The sequence below is a fragment of the Rhinolophus sinicus genome, linkage group LG09 (genome assembly GCF_036562045.2).
Source record: "Rhinolophus sinicus isolate RSC01 linkage group LG09, ASM3656204v1, whole genome shotgun sequence".
In the NCBI taxonomy this organism is placed as follows: domain Eukaryota; kingdom Metazoa; phylum Chordata; class Mammalia; order Chiroptera; family Rhinolophidae; genus Rhinolophus; species Rhinolophus sinicus.
The window spans coordinates 19,881,763-19,895,698 of record NC_133758.1 but is presented as its reverse complement, the minus strand read 5'-3'; the positions used below and the strand labels follow the sequence as shown (position 1 = coordinate 19,895,698).

The 13,936-nt window shown below is 36.5% G+C and overlaps 1 protein-coding gene across 4 annotated transcripts in view; it reads right to left on the bottom strand.

Moving 5' to 3' along the window:
* The window catches only part of DYM (dymeclin), a 269,770-nt gene that overhangs the window by 112,659 nt on the left and 143,175 nt on the right, over nt 1-13,936 (bottom strand). For 2 of the 4 annotated variants that reach the window (XM_019721409.2, XM_019721416.2), the window contains exon 14: nt 6,230-6,394. The exons of the other annotated variants lie outside the window; for them this stretch is intronic. In XM_019721409.2, the coding sequence (XP_019576968.2) occupies nt 6,230-6,394 (165 nt within the window). The remainder of the gene's footprint in view (nt 1-6,229; nt 6,395-13,936) is intronic. 4 annotated transcript variants of the gene reach the window in all.

The window sequence follows — 13,936 nt, the reverse complement described above, 5'->3', positions numbered from 1 at the left end:
ACTAAAGTAGTAAATCTCAAGACTGAACACATTATAGAAAATGGAATAGGCTCGATGACAGGATCGAGTAGTGAATATGTAATTCAAAAGGAAACCATAATGGTTTAAGTGGGATAATACATTTCATTTCATGCCACAGAAGTGGCACAGAAATCAATAAAGCATATAGCCACAACAGAATCATTAAGACAGTATCATATGAAAAATTATTACTATGGCTTCAAATATTTATTCAATACAGATTTAGTGAGTGGCATATACTATAACAAGACCATTCTAGCAATTTTTAAAAACTCTGTTGAGGAAACTCATTAGAACATTGTCTTAGTTTAGACTGAAGTTGGAATTCTTTCAAAGTAATAAAATAGGACCCGGTGTGATTTGTTAAACCACAGGATAAAAGACATACCGAATAGGTAAAAACACTCCTAAATTTGAAAGTGCTACTGTTTAGATAAATGACTTACTGTTGTGCTCACTTAGAATTATAAGCCTATTCCGTTAAAAAAAAAAAAAAGAAGAAAGAATTTACAAAAATTCTAAGGCTATGGGCGAGATCTGTGATCACAGATCGGGGCTCTCCTATTTATTTCCATAAACCATTTCAGTTATTTGCCAATTAATAAAATGACATTACATGATGTCGGTGGGGGGAAAGAAGAAAAGCCAAAAACATCTATTTAACTGGGGAAATGGAGGAAGGGCAGAAAAAAGGGAGACGAGAAACACATAATTTTAATTTGTATAATTTTTTAAATGGCTAAAAAGTAAACTTTTTTAAATCCATGTATATTTTACTAATGTTCCAGAACTATTTTTATACATGATTTAGTTCTCCATATGGATATAATTTTATACAGCTGTTTTAATAACACTATATAATTTTATACTCTTTTTCACATAACATATCAAATGTTTTCTATATTTCTACTTATTTTTCCTTATAATATTTTAAATGACTGCATGATATTCCACTGAGTTGACAAGATATGGTTTACTTGACATTCCCTTATTTTGTTTCTAAATATAATTCTTTTCTTGGGATAACCAAATATTAACATTTTAATGACTTTTGGTAGCTATATCTCTAGAAATCCATTATTTTTCACCATTCTTTATCTTACATATGCAACTTCAGACTGGAAAATAACCCAGGATTGAGTATTACACCATATTTTTAGTATATTAAGACAAATTTTACAATGGTTGGACAGTTTTAAGTCTTTATTCTAAAAAAAAAAATCAACCTTTTACCAAAAGGATTCCTCAGACTCTTAATATTGAGCATAGTTAACAAGAATATCTCTAGCACACTCTTACAGCATAAAACATAAGCCACCCAGACGATACACACTAAATACTTGCAATACCCATTGACTTGACTAGAACTACATGCACGAAAGTAATATTAGTTTCTAACAGTTATCCTAAACCGTCTCAATGTTTATGTTCTCTCGATATAGTTCTCCAAAAATCACTTCCATCAATTCCTTCTTTTCTCAGCTCCACTGCTACAATCACCTACATCCAGAATCTTTCCTCTCAAATTCTTTTAAATGCACTACAATCATCAGAGGAAGCAAGCTTTGATTGTATTACTCATGTCCACAAACACCAAGTAAAACCCAATGCCTACTGAAATCTATATACAAACAAACAAACAAACAAACAAACAAACAAAATAAAACAAGACAAAAGCAAACATACAAAATGTCTTCATGTGGCATTCAAGGCTCTCAGGAGTATGGCCCTAGACAATGTAACTAGCGGCAAGAATGATTCATCCCAAATACAAATCTGCTCCTGCCAAACTTCCCTATTTAATGTCCCCAGAACACATCATGCGCTCTCCTACTGTGAACTTCTGCACTTGAGGTTTCCGTACCCGCTTTCCTAATAAAACATTACCTAACCTTTCTGTTCCTGTGCAAATCCTACTTGTCTGAGGCTACTTCAGATACCGCTGTCAGAAAGAGATCTCTTCACAAATTACTAATTTTACATTTAACTGACAGTATAAGGCAATGATGAGTGGTTTGTCTTCACTATGAACCCCTCCTGTCGCCTGGCATAAGACTAATCCCACAGTAGTCACTGAGTAATCATTTGTTCATTTCACTACCCAGGACGGAACTCCCTAGGAATGTGACAGAGACTCTTAGTTGTCCCCATGACGGTCTCCCTTCTTACTCAGGAAGAGAATTTTTAGCGGACGGGGACTGCATGACCACTCAGCTGAGGACACTATTTCAGCCTCCCAAGCAGATGGGAGAGTCCTGTGACTAAGGTTTGGCCAAAGGGATGTGTGATGCCATTGAAATGGGGTGTACCTCCCACCCCTGTCCCTTGCCACCTTCCCATTGGCTGGAATGCAGAACTTGTGGTGAGCCTTTCAGATTTTTTGGGTGAGGGCAAGACACTGGGGGTGGCGGAGCACAGAAGATGGCTCTGGTCTTAAAAATTCTAAAATTCTACAGGGCAGAGCTGTCAGACCAGCTCTGGTTCTGGGTCTTTTGTACAGCAGCTGTGTAATATTAGGATATTACATACGAAATCAGGTAAATGTAAACTCTGAATTTAGAGGCAAATTTTTCTACTTTCTTTTTCTGGAGAGAAGGTCCATAATTTTCAACAGATTCTAGAAGAGTTCCACGATGCCCACCTCCCCACAAAGGTCAAGAGTCGCTTGCTTTGGCAAAATATTAACTAGCACACTTAATTTTATAAGAAAAGAACACCGTGTTTTCAAATCACTACGTGTCAGAAAAGAAAACACTGTTCTTTCTCAGATTTCTAGCATCATTAACAACAAAGTAAAGCCCTGAGTTAATAGTAACTCCAAATAAGTGATGCCACTAAAAGAGAATCATCTCAACACTAAGCTTTTCCTTGATTTCTTCTGTCTTAGGCCCAGTAAGGACAATATTAAGCCAACAGTATTAGCAACTATGTTTCTGACATCAGCAAATATGTAAATTAAATACATAATCACTTAAAAATAAAGGAAAAGAGGTTATTTTCTTTCCATAGATTCTCATAAAACTTATACACTGCTCTACCCTGAAACCTAAGGAAGCAAAACTTAGAATTGGATGTAAAGATGTAGGCAGTCAAAGCATGTGGCTTCATGCAGTTACTAGCAATAAATTAAAATTCTTAAATCTCACTCAAAATTCTCAATTTGATTTCTGCAGACATCAGCTATCAGGTTAGTAACCTGAGAGTTGATCTCAATGAGGGTAAACAGTAGAAGCTACCAGGTCTGCAAGGCTTATAGCTTCGTCAAGTGTGACACAAAGAAAGATGGAACAAAATCAATGTATGACATTTGAGTACAAATAAATGTAAAGCCCTGCAATTAGGTTCAAATAATTAAAGGTACAAGTGTGTGGAGATATGGATTCATGTGAAAAAGATCCGCGAATTTTACATTCCAAGGCGTGCAATCAATAGAGTATAATTTATAGCAGTAATTTATAATTTATAGTTTTAGTTTATAAAGGCCAAAATTATAAAATACAATTGAAATATTATATCCAGTTCTGGATACCAAATTTTATGATGGGTGCTGACAAGTATAGACCATCTAGGAATATTAAAAAAAAGACTGAATAATCTAAAAATCATCTGGTTCAGGAATGGTTAAAGTAACCAGGCTATTTCAGCTAAAGAAAAAAGACCATGGGGAGTCACATGACATGTTTTAAAAAACCTGAAGTGCTCTCATAGGCAGCAAAGTTTATACATTGGTGTGTTTCTCGAGCCAGACCAATATATGAAAGTTATTGGCAGGAGGACTCAATCTATGACAATCTTTCTAACAATGAAACAGCAGGAAGTCTACTGCCTCCTGAGGTGGGAAGCACCCCCAAAGCTCTCTCTCAGGGATACTGTAAAAAGAATTCTTACATTGGGAAGCATTTTACAGTAGAATGACTGAAATTTCTATCTATGGTAGTAACTCATGTGAGACTAAGATAAAGTTCTTTCTTATCCTTCTCTCTGGGAACTGAATTACATTTTAAATATTCTGCATAACCCAAGGCTATCTGAGATTGTGAAGTGAGTCTGTGACTTTGGCTTAGTTTGCCTTGCTGCAACGGATATTAATGAAGGGGAGCAAGGCACCAGGCATGAGGCGCCATAAGAGGTATAACGGGCAACAGACACAGTGTCTACCCTGTAGGACGCTCATAGATACGACACACACGAAGATACAAAGGAAGAACAGAAGCAGCTTAGTGTGATGGTTCCTTTATGTACCAACCTGGCTACCCTGTTTCCCTAAAAATAAGACCTAATTGGACAATCAGCTCTAACGCATCTTTTAGAGCAAAAATTAATATAAGACCCGGTCTCATATTATATTAGACCTTATATTATATTAGATATTGTATTATATAAGACTGGGTCTTATATTAATTTTTGCTCCAAAAGACATATTAGAGCTGATGGTCCGGTTTCTTATTTTCGGGGAAACACAGTAGGCTACTGTGACCAGCTATATATTTGTCCAGATGTTGCTGTGAAGGTATTTGTGAATATGATGAGCATTTATAATCTAGTTGACTTTAAGGAAAACAGATTACCCTCTGTAATGTGGGTGAAGGCCTTAAGAGCAAAGACAGGTTTCTTGAGGAAGAAGGAATTCTGTTTCAAGACTATAACAGAATAATCATGAGTTTCCAGCCTGCTGGCCCGGCCTATGAATTTACAACTTAAGACCACAACATCAACGATTACCTGAGTTTCCTACCTGCCCTACAGATTTCAGACTTGCCAGCTCCTATAATCACCAAAACCAATTTCCTAAAATAAATCTCAATCTCTCTCCCTTCCTCCACACACACACACACACACACACACACACACACCCACACACACACACCCTGTTGGTTCTGTTTCTCTGGAGAACCCTGACTCATACACTACTAATCAAGGGCAAGATCAATTATGCTGCCCATTTAAGAGGTTCAATGATTAGTAGCAGCTCTCTCCATTCCTTGCAACCAGACAAGTTCTGTCTCCAATTTCTAAGAGTATTCACTTACCTGATATTCACTCACTTTACATAAGTCAGTTGAAAGTCACTGGCTTTCGTTTGATAAATTTTTCAATATTATATACATAAGAGTTTATTATGTTCAGCTCCCTTTCTCTTCCTGATTTTTGTATTTCTTAGAAGTGTCTGTACTGACTCAACAAGACTCTGACTAACATCATTATGAGCGTCTATAAAATTTTTCTGCTACCAAGAAAAGGCTCTGTCACCTTAGATGCCACACGTTCTATTTCTAATAAGGTATTTTCACTTAGATGTACTATGTAGTCTTGAAACTTTTGTATGTTTCTTCACGTGAAAAGACCTATTTTAATTCTGAATGTTTGCTCTTTTCTAGAAGGTGGTCATGGAGTTTTTTCCTTTTTCCTCTAAATCTTTCGGCAGCTAACAGGATACTGCTGGTACAAGTCACCTCCGACTTACAGAAAATGTGTGTCAAAAATGTCAACTGCAATGTCCAAAGCAGTGAAGTCATACTGCCCCCCTCTATCTGGGGGCATGATGCACACGAAACAGCAGGTGTTAATTTATTCTGATTCTTGAGATTGATGGCTTCTCGCTTTCTTACTATTCCCAGCATCATTATGTTTAATCTACATTCATCCATGACACACTGCAACTTGCTGATTTTATAACCACTCTTCATGTAAATAAAATGAGTGAGAAATACAAAACCCTAAGGGATAATTTCTACCCTCTTATAAAATCAAACCTGCCCAGCTGAATGTGCCTCTATTAAAACATGGGTCAAATCCCACAGCCAGGTCTCAAGTGTGTTTGCAGGGCAAGAAACAGAACTCAAAATTCACATGTAATTAACAGTAACTGTAGAGTCTACTTCATATTTAAATCCGAACACTCCCAATTATTGTAAGTTAAACCAAAAGATTTGCAAATAGAGCAAAGTACAGGAAAGTTCTCTCAGGTTTACATGACAACTATGTGGTTGAAAGTTTTTCTCTCGCCCATGAAACATACCATAAAATACTTAAGAAGACATTTGTAAGGAAACAATTCCCAGCCATTATTTTAAAGAATTATTTACTATCATTTCAAATACAAATTTCCTCGTTAATCATTTAATTGCCATGTGTCCCATTAAAACATGCAGTTACCAGTCTTAGACAGCATGCAGCATGCAGTAAGCGGACAGCAGAGGTTAACAACCTGGAAGCATAGGCTCTGAGAATGTGAGAGCAAGTTAAAGACAAGAGCTCCTCTCCATTGTCACTGAGGCTCGAGAAGCAATGCTGAAGCGTAGAACAGTGAGAGTGGGGGAAACACAGTTTGTCCAACACATTAACATATCTCCGCAAGTGGCGGCAGGTATAACTGAAAGACAAAGGTAAAAGGAGAAAAACAGAAAGAGAGGAGTTTTCCTTTGAAAAAATAAATCATTCTCAATGTCCTCAAAGCTTTCTGTGTATTTTCGCTAGATGGTGCCCAAGAAAAAAACACAACTGTTAAAAAGAGAATAAAGGGGCGGCCCGTTAGCTCAGTTGGTTAGAGCGCGGTGCTCTTAACAACATGTTTGCCGGTTCGATCCCCACATGGGCCACTGTGAGCTGCGCCCTCCTCAACTAGATTGAAACAACTACTTGACTTGGAGCTGACGGGTCCTGGACAAGCACACTTAAAATAAATTTTTTAAAAAGAATATAAAAAAGAAAATGGCCAACCTCATTTAAAAATGGGCAAAAGATCTAAACAGACACCTCATCAAAGAAGATATACAGATGGCAAAGGAGCATATGAAAAGCTGCTCCACATCATATGTTATGAAGGAAATGCAAATTAAAACAACTATGAGATACCGCCACACACCTGTTAGAATGGCCGAACTCTAGAACACCAATGCAGGAGCCATAGAAACTCTCATTCATTGCGGGTGGGAAGGCAAAACGACATGGCCACTTTGGAAGAGTTTTGGTTTTCTCACAAAACTAAACATACTCTTACCATACAACCCAGCAATCATGCTTCTTGCTATTTTCCCAAATGAGTTGAAAATTTATGTTGACATAAAAACCTGCACACGAATGTTTATAGCAGATTTTTTCATAACTCACAATACGTACAAGCAACCAAGATGTCCTTCAGTAGGTGTATAAAAAGGGTAAATAAACTGTGGTCCATCCACACAATGGAATGCAAAGATAAAACTGGAGAGGGGCAAAAGCTGAAAGATACAACTAGACCGGGACAAGAGGGGAAAAGGAGGACAGTAAAAAGCTACTGCAATAGTTTAGAGAAGTATTGCTGATGGCTTAGAGCAGGGGGACAGCAGATTCAAAATACCAAGGGTGCCAAAAAACTGTGTACACGTGACTTATATTCATCTTTTGTTACCAGTATATATTGCGTATTACAATTTTAATAGTTTTTTTCCTTTCTTAATACGTGTATACATTTTTGGGGGTACCCTCTGTGTATTTGGGAGGTAAAACCAATAGGACCTGCTTATTGACTGGAAGGGGGATGGTGTGAGTGGAGGAAGGTATCAAGAAAAACTCCCTGATTTCTGGTATTAGGCATAGGCTCACATTAGGTTTTTAGCAGTTGCTCATATCAAGCTGCTGACCAAGTGCAATGCATTACAGAACTTCCCAGTCCTGTGTTTTGCACTAGTTCTTTGGAACTTAAATAAGGAAATGTCATCTTGTAGAACTTGGCATCATTCTAATATGTCAAGATAATTTTGCATATGGACTCTCTCTGACTTTGTCATTTACAAAACTGAGAATACTTTTCATGATTTCTTCGAAGAAAGTTATTAATAGAAGCAGTGAATAGGAACAGGTTAAGGACAGATCTCCTAGAAACATGTGTCAGTCATGAGCCCATATAGAAACACTAACCACCCGCTTTTTGATGTTTTTCAGCCATAAATATAGAAAGGAGGAATTTTTAAAAACATTTACATTTATGACCTATTTATTTTTCTTTCCCAATATTCCATGGTGGTAATTAAAAACAGGGATCACAATCTCCTTATAACAAATGATACAAATGGCAGAATAAATAAGTGACATGTTGACTATCCTGTCAATGAGTAATGGAAGAATTCCACCCAGTGAAATCTACTAACAATTCTGTCATGCTCAGGTCTGGAGGCTTCCTAACTCTATAAATGAATATTTTTTTGAGTCCTTTTTTAGGATTCAATCCACCAAAGGAAAGCAAAAACTTAAGAAAACAAAAACTGGGTGACCAGATGGCTCAGTTGGTTAGAGTGCGAGCTCTGAACAACAGGGTCGCCTGTTCAATTCCCACATGGGCCAGTGAGCTGCGCCCTCCACAACTAGACTGAAGACAACAAGTTGCTGCTGAGCTTCCGGAGGGGTGGCAGGATGGCTCAGTTGGTTAGAGCATGAGCTCTTAACAATAAGGTTGCTGGTTCAATTCCCACATGGGACCGTGGGCTGTGCCCCTGCAACTAAAGATTGAAAACAGCAACTGGACTTGGAGCTGAGCTGCGCCCTCCACAACTAGATTGAAGGACAACTTGGAGCTGATGGGCCCTGGAGAAACACACTGTTCTCCAATATTCCCCAATAAAAATTACACACACACACACAAAAATTACAACAAAAAAGTGAGCAGCTAACATTCTTTGTGGCATCTTTAATTCGCCAGTTCATTTAATCATTCAAAAAAAAAAAAGAAAACATAAAAACTGTTCTTAAGCATGTGAATGACCACCACCTTAAACAAATGATCGTAGGTGATTTCATCATTAGTAAAATAGACAACATGTGTCTGCTGATATGATCACAGAAGAGCTTACATCTGATCCTGAGGAATCGTCAGACCAATCCAAATTGAGGGGCATTTTACAAAAAAAATGTGTTATTCAAATTTTGAAAGAAAGAGAGACCGAGGAACTTTGGATTAAAGGAGACAAAAGAGGACAACTAAATGCAATATGTGATAATGGGATTCGATCTCAGACTAGGGGGTTAAAAAGGCATTTCTTTTTCTAGAAAGAAAATTAATTTTCTGATTGTGATAAATGTCCTTGTTTTCAAGAAATACACACTGAAGTTCTTGGTGGCAAAGGTACATCATGCCTATAAACTTATTCTCAAATATTAAAAAAAACAAAACAGACACAATGATATAGCAAATACGGTAAAATTTTAACACTTCAGGAATCTGAGTTAAAGATAAAATGAGAAATCTTTACATTATTATTGCAAATCTATAATTTCAAGGTAAAACATTTTAAGAAAATGAATACAGCATTAAAACATCCATAAAACTCTAAGTTTAATCTAAAAAATAAAGAAAACAGACATCCATTTTAAGATTATGGGATTCAAATCCACAGCCCTAAAATGTCATTCTGACCTCTATACTTATAGCTTAGGACATCAGAAAAACTACAGCGTGGGAAGTAAGCAAATGTGGTCTGGAGCTATCCCATAAAAAACAGTCACTGTTATTTAAGAGTTGCACTTTCATAAAAAAATAAAACCTCTTTAGTGCCTTCTTAGATGAAAATGTCCAAGATCGTGCAATGTCTAGTTCTGAAATGTTACTTGATATGGTTATGCTTCACCACAGTCAAGTATGAAAATGTCCTGTCCTAGAACAAAATTTAAGTCTGCAGAAGACCCCCAAAGCCACAAGCAAAGAGTGAGGCTTCAAAAGACCCCAGTCAGCCTTCCTAATAATGTAGCTTCCAGTACTGTGATGATAAAAATCACAACATTTTCAGGGCAACTTTTTACTAATTTATTTTCTCAATTATTTATGTGTTTAACAAACTTTCAAAAAAACAAACAAAACAAAAAAAAACAACCCATGAGATTATGAGGAGCAGGTTAAACTTTATGGATTATCTAGAATATTCTGTGTATCCCTTTCCAATCTCCATTTTTCTTTTCTTTTTCTTTTTTTTGAAAAAGCTTGTTACCAGATTCACTAGTAAATACAAAATACCAAGAAATTAAATTAATAATGTTTAGAACTTATATGCAGAAAATTACTATTGGGCATAAAAGAAGTCTTGAATAAATGATGAGACACCCGCATGTTTCTCGATGAAGACAAAGTAAATAAAGGATGCCATTATCCTCCATAGCTTCAAAATCCCAATAGGAATATTTGATTTTGACAATGTAACTCTCTTATAGTGGTTCTAAATTGCCTTTATTTAAGTGTCCATTTTAAATACCAATAAAAAATATGGCTCTCCTTATAGAAAAATGTACCAAGTCATATACACACAAATTTTATATATAATGTCAAGATCCTCACAGGGTCCCTGAAGCCCATTCATGTTACTATTCCTATAGCCCAGATTCATGAAGTACAAGTATTGAGCTCCTGTGTGGAAGAAGAAATAGGTAAAGAGCCAGAAGACTTTGAAAAAGAAGAGTAATCAGGAGGAGTGTAACCTTATGTTATTAAAATACATAAAGTTATAACAATAAAAGTGAATGGTACTAGAAGAATAGACATATGAATCAATTCCCAGGTTTCTGGCTTGCATCAAAGGTGACATCATTCACTGAGGCAAGGAACAGGAAAGAGGATCGGGGAGGGCTGGGAAAGGGCAAGATTTTCATGGTGGACGTGTTGAGTTTGACATGGCTCTGAGAAACCCAAAAGATGGGTCTGTCCACTCAAGTACCCGATTGGACAAAAAGGTCTCCGAGGTCTGAGGATAGGTCTAGCCTGCAGATGTATGTTTGACACATCTCTATATAGGTGGGAGTGGCTGAGATCACCAGCAGAAGGAGCGGAGTGAGAAGGGGTCTACGAGTGACCTTGACTAAAGACAACATTTAATAGTTTCATAAAATCTAGATAGTGGAAGATAAACCTTCACAGAATTTTGACAAGTGGCAAAAAAAAAAAAAAAATCCACAGAAAAACAAAGAAAGAAACCAAGAAGAGAGTGTTTTGAGGAAAGAATAACTAACAGTGTCAAAAACAATTAAGAGGGCAAGTAAGACAGAAATGTCCACTGGATTTAGCAATACAGAAGTCATAGCGACCAACAGTCCTTACTGTTAGACACATCAAAAAATACCATTCACTAAAACACAACCCCAGATATGAGATTTCTTATCTTTAATTCCACGGATTAGCTCATTTATATGCATTAAATATCATTAAGTTTCCAGGGGAAATTTTTGTAAACCAAAAAATTTATAAAATAGTTACACACACACACACACACACACACACACAATTTTACACAGTATAAAACTTCCAATACAATGTGGATATCTAAGGCTATCCAAGAAAATAAGCACACGAAAATCTGGGATGAATGTCAGGAAACTACACAACAGTGGTGGAAGCACAACCCTTGAATCATTTAACTCCTTGGCAGCAGAAGCCATTTTTCCTGGAGCTAAATCTATTGCCAGCAATGAAGATCCTGGGAATCTCTAGTCTAAAGGATTAACAGACTGGCCCAAGCACTGGAAAATACATGGAAAGGAACAATCTAGTACTCGTTCAGAAGGGATGAAATTACGTAATATACCACTGCCAGATCTAAAAAGTAATAGAGACTGTAATAATAACAATAATAAAGGAGCTCTTTATCGATATAACATTACACTATAAACTTATTTTCTGTGATTTGTTTTATCTCAGTTGCTAAATAAATTAAAAATAAGAAAATTCGCTAGATTTATAACACAAAACATTTTAATCAAATAGAATTTATACTATCATTGGTATTTGAAATTTAATCAAATCCTCTTGCTTTAAAAATCTTCCAATAAGCACTTTCATCCTAAGTTAGCTATTTATTTTAAAATGTAAGTACATCAATAAAGACTTAAAATGTAAACATTAATAGAAACGTAAAAGCCAAATATTTTAGATAGCAATTTCACAGTCTTTTATCAAATCACTTGCTTCCTGATTTTGAAATATTTGTTATAATCAGGTATAAATTTGGTAGTATCTATAGGATTAATAACATTTTCTTTTAGGGACAAGCTTTATTTCCAAGAATGTTTTTGAGAACTTCAACTTGTCTTTGAAACTTGATCAGTTTACTTTGAATCTCATTCTCTGCTTTATAGAAAACAAAGTATTTAAAGGCACTGATTTTCAAATACTACCAAAGGAGACAAGGCACTTGAAAATGTATTTTTTCTAAGTTTTGTAAACAGTAAAGGTTATATATACCAGATATCTTAAAATATTAGACTAAGCAGGTGGAAATTTACATGATATTCATTAAGTATACCAATGTCCCTTGTTTTACAGATGTTATAATCTGTATATTATAGGTGTGGATAAATAAATAAATTTATCACCAGCATTCTTTTCTACATAGCATATGTATAAAAAAAATGCCTTTTGACTTTGGACAAAGCAACTATTTAAAAGGAATGTTGTCGTGGCTCACCATTACAGATACTTGCTCTGCAAATGCCCAATAAGGCCAGGCAGCCGTGTGGAGCTGGCTCGGTTCCCAGCAATGCACAGTTATGCTATATGGCGTGAAGCTGCATTTCAGTGTGTTAACAGCATGATGCTGTCTGCTCTAGTTGGGGTCTAATAAGCAAGGTTTAAAAATCCATAGACATTTATTCCAAGTTCCTTTCTAACACTTTCTTTTCATGAACTTAGGAAGAAGGGAATAGTGATGGAAATTTCATAGTGAAAGACAATTTACTTGAAAATAATTTCTTGATTGATTTGCTGACAATTTATACTTTAAAAGAAGCCTTTCAATATGTCATTACGTTCCTCCTTGTGCCAAGGGAGGTGGTGGACTGACATTAAAATGATGACTCCCATAGATGCCAAATTGGTTCCAGTGGAGGTACAGTTGATGGAAGGAAAAACGGACCTAAAGCCCATGCTTGTTACAGAAATCGCTGTCACCGACACAGAACTCAGCCCGAAATTTTTCAATTTTACTTTTCCACATCATCTGGAGAAATTAAGACTTGTTTTAAAAATTCAGTCTTTGGGGAAACGTTAGTGATGACTACATACTAGATTCAAAAGTGTTCTTCAGTTCACACACATCTGTCTACACTGAATAATCTGGGGCATAACACTAAGAATGAAATAGAAAAGCTGGGTTCACAAAATATATAGGTATAAAATCCCGTGATTGGTACATTTTATGACCATCCAAAACTTGCTCACTTCTCAAGTCATTATATGCTATAAACTCTCTCTTAACAAAAAGGCACAGAAAGATTTATAGGCATTGTAAAATTCTTCTGAAAAATCTGAGTTTTAAGTCTTGACTCGTCAACATACATGCCACAAATATTACATCAGTGAAGTGAAGATTATCTGGAAAAAAGGCCAATTTTGCTGAGACCGATGAAATATTTCTCATATCTTTTCTATCGCAGAGCTGGAAAAATATACACAAGATAAAATGCTATATATAATCATAAGAGTTGAAAACCTATCAAGGTCATTAAGAATAAGAACAAGTGTTCATTTATAGAAATTATGCTAATAATTCATCATCAGAAGACCATCCTGGAGTCATTTTTCAGTTGTGGTCATGGATATGCACTGAAACATCCGCACTCCCTCACCCACATGGGTGTGGTGACACACTCACTAAGCCCACATCTGTGAGCTGGCAGGCAAGGATTACGGCTGCTGTGTTACAATAATGTGGTCATCCTGAAATTGAAGCTCACTGGCGTAGGTGGGTGGAGATGAAAAGCCTGATTTTGGGCTCCCCAGCTCAATGTTCTCATCAGGCTAACTGAAGTATTAAACTGACAGAGATACCAGCACACCTTTTCCTGGGGGAAAAGACAGGCCATGCGTTCTTATGCCTCTGGGTCTTTGCACCTGCTGCCAAGTCTCTGGAGATGCTCATTCCACCTCCTCGTCCTTCTGGCAAGCTTCTCCTCCTCCGTT